At 39.7% G+C, this 16625-nt stretch overlaps 1 protein-coding gene across 1 annotated transcript in view; it reads right to left on the bottom strand.

Annotated features, from left to right (window-relative positions):
• eipr1 (EARP complex and GARP complex interacting protein 1) overlaps window positions 1-16625 on the bottom strand; it is a 68790-nt gene that overhangs the window by 19062 nt on the left and 33103 nt on the right. Inside the window, exon 6 of the mRNA XM_056255844.1 lies at window positions 12400-12536. Within this exon, the coding sequence (XP_056111819.1) occupies window positions 12400-12536 (137 nt within the window). The remainder of the gene's footprint in view (window positions 1-12399; window positions 12537-16625) is intronic.

The raw sequence follows: 16625 nt of genomic DNA, 5'->3' as shown, positions 1-16625 counted from the left end.
CGCCGATACGATAGCCGATTATACAGAATGATATCTGCCGATACACATAATTTGCTTTTCTTTAGTAAAAATAATCTCTTCAAATGAATGCTGTAAACTATACAGGAAATCCTCTCATTTGGTCCATAACTATAATATTAGAGGTTAAAAGAACAACAGAGCCCAAACTTTTACATTCAACTGCTATTTTTCAGATATAGGCTAATAATTACACTCAAATAAAATATGAAATGCTTGTATACAACTCAGTTGCACATCGTCTTCATGGACAGATTTATTCGATACATGTATCATTAACAGTAAATAAGCTAGTGTTTTTTTTATAGCTGTGAACTTTGTATAACTTTCCAGATGTAAATGCAACGTTAAGTGGCACATTGTTCTCAAGCTGTTTTATTGACGTCTTTCCGCGGTTGAAACACTGATCGAGTGATTACAGGAGACAAGACACATTTCTTTCAACATACCTTCTAATGTTCATTCATGTTTCTTTTGTGGTGTAACAACTTGTATTAAATTGGAAGAGATGACTCGCATTTAAGAGCATCAAAACGCCATTTATTGTTTGACTTTCATGATAAAATGGAGATAATTTGAAAGCTGAGACTTTGTTTCTTATTAGAAGTAACCGAGCACAAAGCTCTTCATAATTATTGGACGGGAGACGCTACAAATGATGATTGATGTAGGGAAAAACCCTGGCTTAAACTACAGGTGATTCATAGGCTCGAATAAAGCCTGCTTTAACATAACATGTTCAACTGTTAATGCATTATTGTCACATAAACAGCGCTAAATTCAATTCAATTCAAATTCAATTCAAATTCATGCAGTCTGACACGTTCTCCGCCTCCTTGTGATTGACAGGATATAACTGACCATAGCCTGTTTTAAAGAGACAGTCCCAAACATGAAAATGCTGTCATCACTTACAAACCTGCGCACATATATTCAAACGCACATAACTATAGAATCAACTCTTAATGCGCATGTGAACGCCATCAGCGTTTATCACAGGTTCAGTTTAAAGTCTGTTTAGAGAGAACGGTGTCATCTTAGCGGCCCCTAATTTAATAACAAATGATAATTTCAACGGAAGTAAATCAATCAAAACTAACTTTAGCTGGAAAATAACATTATTCAAGAACCGCTATAAAACCAAACCAATCTCTGTTACCTTAAATTATATTAAGTTTATCTCTGTAAAGCTGCTTTGAAACAATCTACATTGGCTTGACTTGACTTACTCACCCTCATGTTGTTCCAAACCTGCTTCTTCTGTTGAACACAAAAGAAGATATTTTGAAGAATGTTGGTAATAAAACAACTGACGGTAGCCATTAACTTCCATAGTATTTTTTCCCTACTATGTAAGTCAACGGCTACCGTCAACTGGTTATCAACATCCTTCTCCACAGAAGAAGGAAACTAGAGTACGAGTAAGTGAGTTGATACATCCCTATTGGTAATTTGTCCTCTGAGTAAGGGTGAGTAAGGGTTAATGCCCGACGAGGTGTCCATTGTCAGGTATTAATGGACGATGGCGAGGCGTGAACCGTCCGACACGCAGCGGAGTCCATTAATACCTAAACAATGGACACCTCGAAGGGCATTAACCCGCTTATACCATGGTCACTTGCCAAATAACACATTTTTAAAACATTAGTTTATATTTTAATTAGTTTTACAATCGAAATCTAAAGTTTTTACAAACAATAACTTGGTTTCCCTGGTTACGCCTGACGGTTTATTTAGCAACCGGAGATATTTATAGTCCGCTCAGCTCGGAGAACCCTTCAGTTTAGCTAACTTACTAGCCAGAAAGTTCACGTATTTTTTTGTTCATGTAAGTTCGGCTTGTCTAGCCATGGGCGTTACACTTTCGTTTTTTTTAACCTATAATTAAAACACAGGTAGGCATAGTTATTATTTTTTCGCTCATTGTTGTATTAGTAGGCTATGTATAACGGCTAACTAGATGTTTGTTTTGATACAATAACTTGTAACCGGATACTTTGACTGCCTGTTGCTATGGTTACTCACAGCTGATGTAGCCAGCGCATTTATTAATTAATTTTGAACGGTAAACATTCAGTTTCACCAGAACTCCTTTACTAGGTGTCCTCGATCACTTTTTAATGGACACCCTGCAGCCAATCAGAATCGAGTATTCACCCAGACCATGGTATAACAGGGTTTATAAAACGTACCTGTAGTTTAATCATTTACCACAAGGACTCTAATGTCCCCTAAACATCAGCTCAAAACTAACCAAACTGCAGTTTTACAGGTTGTTCAGATCTTGATAAACTTTACGCCGATAGTTATATGTGTCATGATCCCCGTCTTGTGTTCCCCTTGTCTTTTGTGGACTTGTGTTATTTCCTGTTCTGTGCCATTTTTTGTAGTCCTTTGTAGTTTTTTTACTGTAGTGGATTGAGGCCAACTTAGAACCGCTCGTACGTTTCCCACATCCGTAGACACTCCTTCAGGACTGATGATGTAACCGAGGAAGGGAATTGAGGATTGATGGATCTCACACTTTTCCGCTTCGGCATACAGTTTGTGGTTGATGAGGCGCTGCAAGACTCACCTGGGAACAATCAGGAACTAATCAACAAGAAAAACTACAAAGGACTACAAAACAGGAAATAACACAAGACGAGGGGAACACAAGAATCATGACACGTATCTGTTGCTTGGCCTTCTCGAAGCGAGCAGACACAACAGAGGAGGGGTTGGGAACTTCATCCCGTTTAAGGAGCAGGGAAGCGTCCCGAGACACAGCCAGCACCGAAATGGAGTAAGAAATGAGGTTAGCAGCGCTGCTCCTGAGTCCTTCATGCTTGTAAATGTGAAATTGGGATCCGGTGAGCACACGGCACATGCCACGCCAAATCGGAGAGAGATTAGTGTTGATCCGTAAGCCTAAGGACACGGTGCGGGTCAATCCGCGTCCCCTTCCCAACGCCCTTTTCCTGGTCACAGAAGTCATTACGAAGCCCCTGATCCGCACGGCACGGCTGATAAATGGACTTGCCTGAGCGGATCGGGCTGCGTTTCCCAAATGCTCACCAAGTCGGACCGGTGTTTCCATGGCAACATCACGGAGAACTAAGACATGCCGAATGGAAGGCCTGATTTCTGCCTCGGTCCACAAGGAAGACAGTTGCGGATCTCAAGCAGCTCTTAAACGCTCTGTAGGAATGGCACTTTCTAAAGGCTATGGGTTATTAGATGGACAGCAGGGAAGTTAAAAGGTCAGGAGACAGTGTGTGGATGTATGCAGCCTGACAGCGGAAAACACTGACTCACATACAAACACACCTTATTTTTCAATGCAGAAGTGAACTGCTTTTTTGTGAATGTTCCCGATTCAATAGATATAACGAGAAGAATAGTGCATTAGTGTTCATAGTTATGACAATACATTCAAATAATATGGTTAGAAATGCAAGTTTGCGATATTAAGCAGCATAATGAGCTGTTTTGTACAGCTAAATATAAGCAGAAGCGGACGACACCGGAAGCCAGACACATTCCATTGACAAAAAGCCACGTTCACTCTTACGTGAAAAATGAGGATAGATGGAGATTCAATTATTGCCATAATTTGCAGTTTAGACATTATGCTTGCAGGACCTAGACCAGGGTTGTCCAAAAAAAAAAAAAAAAAAAAAAAAAAACACGCCTGAAGGGTAGTGACAAATTTTTTTATATATAAAAAAATAAATTGTGCTTTTCATTTTAATTTAAGAATTTTATCTTAATTATAAGATAATTTAAAAAATGTTCATCCATTAATTATTTTGAATGATTTATACATAAAATTGTTTTTTATAATATCAATACTACCATCCCTACTACCACCATCTCCAAAAAAAAATAAAAAAATTATAATAATAATATGTGGTTTGTATACCACAATAATATGGTGTTATTGTATATTATAAAACCATTTATATTCCTAGTAAATATAAATGACCTCGGTCAGGCAACTGTTCTAGGTGCTGTCGGTGGGTGCGACTGGCCTTTTTTGGGCGGGGGGCCCTCCTTTTTTACCGCCCATGCCCCCAATCCCTTCCGTCATGCAAAATAAATATGGTGGACGGATATCTGGGCTGGATGTCGTGTCTCTGGCTAGGGAGCTAACCAGTGCACACCAGGGTCTAAGCCACAGATTACCAAAAAACAAACAAAGGGGCAACCAAACTTGACTTATGTCCTGTCAGGTCACAACCAGACTAGGTGAGCTTGGTCTGGCGGTGCCTGTTATGGTGCCCCATCTTACTCTGCGGAGGAAGACTCAGCGAAACATAGAGGCGTAACTGTTGGGGTCGGGTGTCGCTGACGGTGGGAGGTCTATGCCGGGGAGGTCTGTTGGTTGTGCTCACCGGCAGTGGTAGAGTGGCTCCCAGGCCTAGAGAATAGTGTATATTCACAATAATTTTATTGACTGATCTATATGTATTATTATAATTACTATTATTATTATTATAAATACAGTGCTACCACTACTCCTACTATTATTATCATGAATGCTGTTTGTTGCCACTGCTACCGCTACTATCGCTGCTATTTTTATCTTTGTTATAATTATTATTATTAGTATGAATACCGCCTCTACTTCTATTACAATTCTATTACAATTACTAATATCTCAATATTGCTTCTATCTATATCTCTAAAATATCCCATTGCTTAAACAATGTACCTGCATACATCACTAGATCGATATATTTATATTTAGCTGTTTTTTTTGTCGTGTTTTTGTTTTGTTTTTGTTTTGTTTATTTTGTGTGTGCTCCATGTACGTCTTTCTTTCTTTTGTATGTGTATATAATTCACTGATCTTTTATCTTGTAAACTACAATGTTTTGTTAACTTGCAATAAAAATAAATATATATATATATTTTTTTTTTTTAGCTACAGCAGCACATATAAACATACATTATAATTTTACGTAGGCAATCAGTTTGGTCAATAATCACAGTCAGTTAAGTATCTACAGTATAATCTAATGAAATTAGTCAATTCCATGGATTTTCTTTTGTTTGACCCCAATATTGGTTGTTAAAGCAACAAAGTAAAAAAAAAAAAAAAAAAAAAAAAAGGAAATAGGAAAATACCTAATAGGAAAAATATTGGATGCTAATATTGGCTTCCATCATGTGCAGTGCATATATTTATTTATGACCCTTTAAAACCTTCACCTGGAACAGAAACAGATGGAAGACAAAGTTAATGAAATAATTGTACCTTATTAAAAAAAAAAAAAAGCATTTATGCTGAAACTTTTGAACCTTTAACACCTTCCTCACTGAGCCGTAAATGAATGTGCGGACGACTTCTGGTGTAGGCGCAATCAAACTGAAGAAGATATTTGGAGAAACAGTGACCATAAGAGCTCTAATGCAAACACAATCTGACGGTTCTTTCTACCAGAGGATCACATTAAAGTAGGGATGTCCCGATACCACTTTTTCACTTCCGATACCGATACCGATGCCGCAGCTTTGGCTTTTGCCGATACCGATATTAATCCGATATTTTTATTTTATTCTTAAACTAATAAAAAATATAGCAATTTTCTCAATTAGCCACCTAAAATATACCTCCTATATAGTCCACAACAACAGTTGATTATGAAAGATTGCCACCCTTTATTCAAACACTACAAAAAAATAAAGAAATATATAAATGAAAGAAAATACAGATACTTCAGTACTTAAAGCTAGCTAGCTACCAACAGGTTTAAAGTTAAAACAATTTAAACAGCAGCATTCTACATTGTAAATACCAGTACAGTTTTTGTTTTTTAAATCAAGTAGAATTTCTATAACTGTGTTAAACTGATTATCACTCTTGTGTGTGTTAAACACAATCTACTTAATACAGACAGCTTCATTATAAAGATAAACAACAAATCCCCAAAATATATGATCATAATCTATGACAAAAATGCTATTATAAACTAGATTAGTGGATAATACAACATTGCTCTTCTTATTGTTGTAAAATACATTCATGAAAAACAAGGGTAACAAAAATGAAAAAGATAATTATTTTAGATATAGCTAAATCTGCTATAAAATTGAGACATGTTTTAAGTGTATTGCACAGCTATTTAATGAGGCAGCAACATTAATAATTATTAATGTTAATAAGCTTTAATTGCGTCACTGTATTATGATATGAAAGGCTTCAATACAGTGCGGCACAAAGCGCGTATGCGCATCCCGAGCGGAGAATGATGCGCTTGAAGCCACGTGGAGTTACAGCACGCAGCGCGTCGAGTCCGCTTTGAAAAGTTCAAAGCACAACGGAGATACATATTGATGGACAGTGTATTATACAGTATCTATCTATGCAATCGTTTATTGAGCCTTTTCTTTTAACAGTTTTAAATTTTAGTAACTGTGCGCGTGAAGAACAATTATAGTGCTCTGACTCTAGTGTTGTGATCAAACCCTATGGATCAAACCGACAGCGTCCGACACCCGGTAGAGAGTAACACGATTGAGTTACAGGCTACAGCAATAAAGTCCAGCAAGATAAAGTTGTTATATGCGAAAACATAGACCTTTATCTTACAGATCAAGTATAATAGTATTAACATTGAATCATCTTGAAGATAGTTTCATCATTGACTGTAACCGAACGCGACGCGCTGTTTGAATGCTGAATGGAGAATGACTGACAGCCGCGAGAGGGAAAAGTTTACGTGATCTTGAATTTAATGACTTAAATATTAATTTCTCTCTCACATAATGGCTTCAGAACACTTATAATAGAGTGCACGAAAACGTTATGGTACTTTAGAATGTTTTTTTGCCTTTTGTGGGGCTTAACAATAACACATAATAGTATACCCACAATATCGGATTTGGATCGGCCTCGTCTGATCGATGTCTGATCGATACCCGATCCCGCAAAAATGGCAGTATCGGAGCCGATACCGATCCTGAGTATCGGATCGGGACATCCCTACATTAAAGTTTCAAGGATCACCTTGAAAATAACAAAAATGTAGAGTCATCGGCATGTTTATGTGCACATGGTCTGGAAAAGTAATGATGGAATCAATTATCAATAATCAAACTCTAAATATGAGTGTTTTATCTCACCGTCATCAAAACAATTATCTTCTGTTCACCAAGGCTGCATTTATTTGATCAGAAAAAAGACAGTAAAAGTAGAAATATTATTCCTGTGATCAAAGCTGTATTTCCAGCATCATTACTCCAGTCTTCAGTGTCACATGATCCTTCAGAAATCACTCTGATATGCTGATTTGTTCAATTACTATTAATTAAAACTGGTGATCAGTTATTAATATGGTCCTTATTATTATCAATGTTGAAAACAGTTTGGTCTCCTTGATATTTTTGTGGAAACTGGTTCTTTAAATATAAAGTTTATAAATAACATAATTTATTTGAAATATAATATTTTTTAGGATAATACATGTCTTTACTGTCACTTTTGATCAATTTAATGTGTCCTTACAGAATACAAGTATTATTTTTATTTTTTTAATCTTACCTACCCTACACTTTTGAATGTATCACAGTTTCCACAACAACAACAAAAAATACATTTTCAACGTTTATAATAATCATAAATGTTTCTTTAGCATCAAATCATCATATTAGAATGATTTCTGAAGGATCATGTGACACTGAAGACTGGAGTAATGATGCTGAAAATACAACTTTTGACCACAGGAATAAATTACAGATTACTATACATTCACATACAAAACAGTTATTTTAAATTATTATAATATTTCACAATATTACTGTTTTTACTGCATTTTTGACCAAATAAATGCAGCCTTGGTGAGCAGAAGAGACTTCCCAAACTTTTGAACGGTAAAAAAAACCTTATGGTAATAGTATTTCAATAGTACATTTTGGAAGGCCTACTCTTTTGCATTCATCTAAGAGATTGCAGCTGCATTATTTAGACATTATGTGGTTCACTGAATGCTCTGAACATCAGGCTGAACATGTTTCTCAGCACTAATAATGCATTGTCAAACATCACACTTTGAAGGAATGTTACTTTTGATTTTTGACAAAGTGATCTGTTCCTCAATGTTTGTAGAGCTCAGATTGTCATGATCCGGCGAGTGTGAGCGGGAAGCTAGAATATGTGTGCCGAGTGAAATCAATGTTTGTGAACGTCTACTTTCTGGTTACCACAATTCTTCAAAATATCTTCTTTTGTGTTCAGCAGAAGAAAGAAACTCATACAGGTTTGAACAACTTTATAGTGAGTGGGTGATGATAAAGTTTTCATTTTAGGGTGAACAAACCCTTTAATCTACATATTCAAAGAAAATCGTGCTTTTTTAACAAAAACACATTCCTATTCAGTCTGGTACAATATTTTATGTTTGTGCAGTTGGAATATTGGATCTGGTGATTGGGATTTTGAAACAAACCAAGCCAGAGTTTGTACAGTAAATGTTTGAGATATTACCAAAAAAATAAATAAAAAGTAGCCATGCACAGTTTATCCAAATTAAGCTTGGTTTATTCTCGCCGCGTCCGCACGAGTGTGAAGAAGGTGTGCGCGGCAAAAATTGCGTCACCGCGGTGTGGGCGGCCTTGCGCGAGACCCCATTTCGTGTGGCAGTGTGCATATAGACAGTAAAAGAAATGGACACAGCGACCCCATAAACTTCAACGGAGAAAAGTGAAGTCAATTAGAAGCACTGACTTCCTGATGGCCGAGCGACTGCGCAGGCTCACACTGAGCTGGACGACGCAGATGTGACGTGAGCAACCTGACTGACAGCTGTACGTCTTCTAGTAGCGGTGCCAAGAGGAATCTGAATCATTCCCTTCCGAATCTTGCAGAGCCGGAGAGCGTGAGTAGAGCTGTCCATGAGCAGCAGGAGCAACTTTATGACTCTCTATGGGCTTCTCCCTCAACTTTATTCCTCCATGTCCCCCCGATTGCGCGCGAGCTTCTCCTCCTGTCTATATGGTAATTTCTCTTCTGTGCGACAGAGAGTCGCGTGTTATGATGCAATCGTTAGCCTATTTTTACAAAAACTGCTTCTACGGGCCATAACGTAAGATACAAAGTAATGGAGCCTTTTATACATTGTCGTGTTTCTTTAGAAATAAATAAGGGACAAATGGAGTCTTTAAACGCCTCAGATGTAAAGTTATTCGCTGTCAAAGTGACGCAAAAATGAATGGGAGTCGATGGAATGCTAACAGTCGGTGAAGGCTTGCTAGCCGATGGCGGCCCCCGGGGAGGCTTCAGTTTCCGGCTGGTGGATTACCCCCTTGGGTGTGCACAGCGTTTTTTTATAACTTTCCGCGCGGCTCCGCATCCGCAGACGCACGACTTCGAGCCGAATCTGGCCGGGCATGTTCCTTTCCCACTCTACAGATAAAGCGTTGTTGAAAATCCGGTTCGCGTACCCCGAAGTGATAAAATAAAATTCTGTATCAAATTTATAGGCAAGACAAGTAGTTTGTTTAGGCATGGTTTGTAGGGAAATTACAAACCTGCGCACACATATTCAAACGAATTTAACTATAGAATCAATTTTTAATGCGCATGTGAACGCCATCAGGTCACAGGTTCCCGTTTAAAGTCTGTTTAGAGAGAACGTCGTCGTCTTAGTGGCCCCTAATGTAATAATAACAAATGATCATTTTGCTGGAAGTGAATCAATCAAAACCAACTTTAGCCGGAAATAACATTATTCAAAAATCGCTATAAAGCCAAAACAATCTCTGTTACCGTAAATTGTATGTTTATCTCTGTAAAGCTGCTTTGAAACAATCTCCATTGTTAAAAGCGCTATATAAATGAAGATGACTTGACTTGACGTCTCACTGCACCGGCACCCAGTTTGTGCTAGAATAGCACTAAAATAGTGCTAAAATAGTTGCTTATATTTACAAAATGAGCCTACAATAGCAGACATAATCCCTTTAAAGGCACACTATGCAAGAATTGTACCTTAATATAACAGCTTCAAAGTCATTTCGGTGGTAAACAAACTCATAGTAGGGCGAATCATCCTGGTAGTGAAGCTTGGGGGGGACGCCGCTTGAAAAACCAGCAATGCAAGTTTGAGAGGAGCGCCCCCGACAAATCTCGCGAAAATCACGACTTGCTTTACGGCAACGACGTCACACACATCAACAACCACATATGAAGCACGAAGACACTTGCGCGCATTTCAGACGTGATACTCGACGATGAAAAAAGGAAAGAAAACGTGGTCGGAAGAGACTAGGAAAAGGAAAAGAGAATCTGACCGCGTGAGGAACCGGAAAAGAGTCCCTGATTCGCCCTCGCTATGTGTGTGCGTGTTGTGTGAGTAAGCGCGGCTGATCAGCGCGGCTGATGAGCTGATCAGCGCCAGCTGTTTTGAATGAGGGTGTCCTATATATTGTTTGTTACCTCGTCCTGTCTTTGTCAGATGGTTGTTGAGGCCACCAGGGTTCTACTCGCCGTGTTCTCCTGCATTCCAGTCCTGTACCCATGCAGTGGTTTCCTGAGATTTTCCCGGAAGAATTTCTACCTGTTCCTGCATCTGTGTCTGCCCACTGCGTCCCTGCGTTGCCGAGCCTGAGTCTTCTTCTGCCTGCTTCCATTTTGACCCACACAAAAATCTACTATTGTGCTCCATAAATTACTGTTTACTCGCAACTGAATCCTTTGACTATTTCCTTCAGAGTTGTGACAGTCGCACTCGGTCGGGCTTTCGCCTTTCACTAGACGGCGCGAGCTAAAAAGCAGCTGAATGCAACCGCAATGCTGATCTGGCGATCTTGTTGATGGACTAGTAAATAAATCTCTTATTTCTAAACTTGTTTGTGTTCTATGTTGTTGCGCTTGCTTGTATGTCATTTTTTTACGATGCTGTTCATTCATCCATTGTTGATAATTAGACCAGTCCAATAATTTCCACATATGTCTAGCTAGCTATTTACGACAGTTCAAGTATTCCACAGCGACTATAGGGGTCGCTGTTTGACAAAAACACAATTTCTGCATAGTATGCCTTTAAATAAAAATAAAGGTCCATGTTTTATAAAAATGTTCACAAAACTAAATTAAAATGTTTAGTGAAATTAGAAAATATGTAAGATATCGTAAATTTACTTGTATTGGCTACGCCCTCATATCCATTTATTTTGTTCTAGGGCTGTAGTCAAGACCACCTTTGTCGAGTCCAAGACCAGGACTAGTCGAGTCCAAGACAAGACCGAGTCCAAAAAGGTTCGAGTCCGAGTCAAGACCGAGTCCAGGACAGGAAAAAAGTCATTAAATGACAATCATTTTGGGTTATTATTTGTTGATCTAAAAGCAAAAACAGTGTCACAACACCCAGGATTTTTAAGTATAGACATTTCCCTTGATATCATATAATCTTCTTATCTAAAGAAAAAAGAATGATGACATATGGTGATACCTCATAATAGCAGTGTTAGAACTGATACAAACACCAACCCACTACTATTACCACTGCTAGGTACTAGTAGCCTACTGAGCATTTGAGCAACTAAATGACAATATAGCTTAACTCCAGTAAAATATATCTGTGGTAATTTCTTCACGTTAAACCGAACTTTTATTTTGACGGGTTTCTGAGTGTATCTGACGATGAAATGCTGAAGATAAACGTGTACTTGAGTATGTGTAGTACACGAACCTGCGGCGCTCACTTGCAGAGACTCGCTGAAAAATCAGATTTGATAGCAGTCTTTAATATTCACAGTGACTAGTCCATATAGCAATTTCATATTATGATCGGCAGTGAATAGACAGATCTGTTATTTCAGCTATGCGCCGGTATTGCAGTAGCAAATAGTAGAAAAGAAATCACACACACGCAGGTCGTACTTGTCAATGACGGGCACTACAATCTGCGGTAATCTGCGGAGGTTTCTGTGGAAGTCTGCGGGTGCATACTACAATAATACGTTACTGGGAACATAAAAAAGACACCTGGACTCGGTCGAGACCAAAAGCCATATTTGGCAAGACCAGTGGCCGAGACCGGGACAAGTCCGAGTCCGAATACCAGCGAGTCCGAGACCATAGAAAACCGGTCTCGAGTCCGGACTCGAGTACTACAGCCCTGTTTTGTTCTAATGTCACGAGTAATAATCTCAAGGTTTACTGCTTTACACGATTCTTTTGTAGTGTGGTTTTGGTGAAGTGTACCACATCACGTGTGTACCTTACTACTTCTCACCGCTGATTCCTGATGGTATAGAGGACAATTACTCCGAGTCGCCTCCTGTCGTTTCACAGAATAGTACAACGGTGAGCGCTTCAGGTATAAATGCCTCGTCCGTTTGGGGAGACTCGCGCAGCGAAAGCATAAACAAGGCTTAACGCTGGTCTCGTCTCACCTCATGCTCCGCAGGTCCCAGCCCCGGATGGCAGTGTCGTTGGCTGTGGCCAGCTGGGTGCTGTTGTGATGTGGGCTCCACTTGCCTGCGGTGAACTTCAGCTGCCCTTTTCCCTCCAGGGTGGCACTGCTCGAGATCTGTGGGAGGAGAATCGATCCATCTCAATACATCTCAATCAATGGCTGCATATTCACCAGCAATCTAGTGCACTGTTTATACTGGGAGTTCAATGCAAACCGTGCCCTCGGCCTCATGGGGAGACCTCGTTGGCTTTCTGGATCGTTCAGGATCTAGGCATTCTCCACAATGAAGAAACTTTGGAGAAAAACTAAAGCATCTGCAACTCATGACAGTCCATTGGTGTTGTTGATGAAGGTGTTTGACTATATCAGAGAATGCAAACTTGATGTTCTGGTTTGTTTCTGATTTATTTATTGGGTTAATATAACTGAGTGCAACAGCTCACGTTTCAGTTTCAGTGCCATTGGCTCTGGAAGTATCATCCATTTTGCTCATTGGCATTTTAAAAAAAGCCTTTCATTTGAAGAAAAAAAGATTTGAAAATCGGACAAAAAGACATAGATATAAGTGAAGGGAAAGAACTACAAGTGTCAGGTGATAAAGTGTTCTTTTAGCACAGTTTGCCATTCTCTGATTGGTGAGTTTTCTTTACAAAATCATTGGTAATGTAGTTTTCACCAGGAATTCCACTATCTAAAAAATAAGTTGAAATAATGCAAACTAATGGCTTTAACAAAAGCATTACCATCAATTAACAACCTTGTTGCTCTCTTTAAAAGTCCGTTTATCAATTCTCCTATATGGAGCAAATGCAACTCAGGCGTGCATGTGGCGACATTTCTGCAAAATTATATTTTAGATAGTCTTTTTTTTTTGCCTTTCGTGACAAAGTGAAAAGTGAAATGTCCAGTGAGTGATGCTAAAGGCGTGTTCAGTTTCATTTGAACGTGAATCTGGCAACATTTTATAATGTTGGTCATTGTGCGTATTGTGGCAGTTAGAGAACGAAATGTCCAGTGAGTGACGCTAAAGGGTTTAAAACTGTATCGCGTTTGAAAGTAATGTACCACCTACTGATGAGCTCTTTTAACGTGATTCGTGTTTCACAGGACTATAATATAATACCATAAACTGACTACTGCAAACCTTCCATACATTTCTGAAAAATAAACTCAAACAAATGCATATCCAATAAGGTCAGCCGCAAAAAAAAAACCCTGTCCACGTCTTTTCAGCGCTAATTTTTCACTGCATGTCTTGAAGGGTTAGTTCACCAAAAATGAAAAAGAAAATTCTGTCATTGACTACTCACCCTTGTGTTGTACAAACCCGCAAGACTTCGTTCATTTTCGGAACACAAATGAAGGCCCTTTTGATGAAATCTGAGAGCTTTCTGTCCCTCCGTTGACAGCTACGCAACTACCACTTTGACTCTTTAAAAAGTTCATAAATATTTGTGAATTTGACAGTCGCAGTTTGACAGACAGTCGCTTTATATGATGAACAGATTGAATTGTCTTTTATTTACATATAAACATTGATCAGCGAACATAAACAGAAACTCAACCGAACATGCTTGACGTGCAAGAACAAACCTCTTGCAGAAGCTCAAACGTGCTGCGTAACACGAGAATGAACCTCATTTGTTCTTGTAGAAGCTCAAATGTGATGCGTAACACGAGAATGAACCTCATTGGTTCTTGCTGAAGCTCAAACGTGATGCGTAACACGAGAATGAACCTCATTGGTTCTTGTAGAAGCTCAAAATTGCTGCGTAACACGAGAATGAACCTCATTTGTTCTGGTAGAAGCTCAAACGTGATGCGTAACACGAGAATGAACCTCATTGGTTCTTGTAGAAGCTCAAACGTGATGCGTAACACGAGAATGAACCTCATTGGTTCTTGCTGAAGCTCAGACGTGATGCGTAACACGAGAATGAACCTCATTGGTTCTTGTAGAAGCTCAAACGTGATGCGTAACACGAGAATGAACCTCATTGGTTCTTGTAGAAGCTCAAACGTGATGCGTAACACGAGAATGAACCTCATTGGTTCTTGCTGAAGCTCAAACGTGATGCGTAACACGAGAATGAACCTCATTGGTTCTTGCAGAAGCTCAAACGTGATGCGTAACACGAGAATGAACCTCATTGGTTCTTGTAGAAGCTCAAACGTGATGCGTAACACGAGAATGAACCTCATTGGTTCTTGTAGAAGCTCAAACGTGATGCGTAACACGAGAATGAACCTCATTGGTTCTTGCTGAAGCTCAAACGTGATGCGTAACACGAGAATGAACCTCATTGGTTCTTGCAGAAGCTCAAACGTGATGCGTAACACGAGAATGAACCTCATTGGTTCTTGTAGAAGCTCAAACGTGATGCGTAACACGAGAATGAACCTCATTGGTTCTTGCTGAAGCTCAAACGTGATGCGTAACACGAGAATGAACCTCATTGGTTCTTGCTGAAGCTCAAACGTGATGCGTAACACGAGAATGAACCTCATTGGTTCTTGCAGAAGCTCAAACGTGCTGCGTAACACGAGAATGAACCTCATTTGTTCTTGCTGAAGCTCAAACGTGATGCGTAACACGAGAATGAACCTCATTGGTTCCTGCTGAAGCTCAAACGTGCTGCGTAACACGAGAATGAACCTCATTGGTTCTTGCAGAAGCTCAAACGTGCTGCGTAACACGAGAATGAACCTCATTTGTTCTTGCAGAAGCTCAAACGTGCTGCGTAACACGAGAATGAACCTCATTGGTTCCTGCTGAAGCTCAAACGTGCTGCGTAACACGAGAATGAACCTCATTGGTTCTTGCTGAAGCTCAAACGTGCTGCGTAACACGAGAATGAACCTCATTGGTTCTTGCTGAAGCTCAAACGTGCTGCGTAACACGAGAATGAACCTCATTGGTTCTTGCTGAAGCTCAAACGTGCTGCGTAACACGAGAATGAACCTCATTGGTTCTTGCTGAAGCTCAAACGTGCTGCGTAACACGAGAATGAACCTCATTTGTTCTTGCTGAAGCTCAAACGTGATGCGTAACACGAGAATGAACCTCATTGGTTCTTGCTGAAGCTCAAACGTGCTGCGTAACACGAGAATGAACCTCATTGGTTCTTGCTGAAGCTCAAACGTGCTGTGTAACACGAGAATGAAGCTCATTGGTTCTTGCTGAAGCTCAAAAGTGATGCGTAGCACGAGAATGAACCTCATTGGTTCTTGCTGAAGCTCAAACGTGCTGCGTAACACGAGAATGAACCTCATTGGTTCTTGCTGAAGCTCAAAAGTGATGCGTAACACGAGAATGAACCTCATTGGTTCTTGCAGAAGCTCAAAAGTGCTGCGTAACACCAGAATGAACCTCATTGGTTCTTGCAGAAGCTCAAAAGTACTGAGTAACACGAGAATGAACCTCATTGGTTCTTGCAGAAGCTCAAAAGTGATGCGTAACACGAGAATGAACCTCATTGGTTCTTGCAGAAGCTCAAAAGTGCTGCGTAACACGAGAATGAACCTCATTGGTTCTTGCAGAAGCTCAAAAATACTGAGTAACACGAGAATGAACCTCATTGGTTCTTGCAGAAGCTCAAAAGTGCTGAGTAACACGAGAATGAACCTCATTGGTTCTTGCAGAAGCTCAAAAGTGCTGAGTAACACGAGAATGAACCTCATTGGTTCTTGCAGAAGCTCAAAAGTGCTGCGTAACACGAGAATGAACCTCATTGGTTCTTGCAGAAGCTCAAAAGTGCTGAGTAACACGAGAATGAACCTCATTGGTTCTTGCTGACGCTCAAAAGTGATGCGTAACACGAGAATGAACCTCATTGGTTCTTGCTGAAGCTCAAAAGTGATGCGTAACACGAGAATGAACCTCATTGGTTCTTGTAGAAGCTCAAAAGTGCTGCGTAACACGAGAATGAAGCTCATTGGTTCTTGTAGAAGCTCAAACGTGATGCGTAACACGAGAATGAACCTCATTGGTTCTTGTAGAAGCTCAAACGTGCTGCGTAACACGAGAATGAAGCTCATTGGTTCTTGTAGAAGCTCAAACGTGATGCGTAACACAAGAATGAACCTCATTGGTTCTTGTAGAAGCTCAAACGTGATGCGTAACACGAGAATGAACCTCATTGGTTCTTGTAGAAGCTCAAACGTGATGCGTAACACGAGAATGAACCTCATTGGTTCTTGCAG

This window comes from Rhinichthys klamathensis, unplaced genomic scaffold (assembly GCF_029890125.1).
Source record: "Rhinichthys klamathensis goyatoka isolate OS25496 unplaced genomic scaffold, OSU_Roscu_1.1 h1tg000123l_1, whole genome shotgun sequence".
Lineage (NCBI taxonomy): Eukaryota > Metazoa > Chordata > Actinopteri > Cypriniformes > Leuciscidae > Rhinichthys > Rhinichthys klamathensis.
The sequence above is the reverse complement of the archived record's forward strand: the minus strand, read 5'-3'. Positions and strand labels throughout refer to the sequence as shown.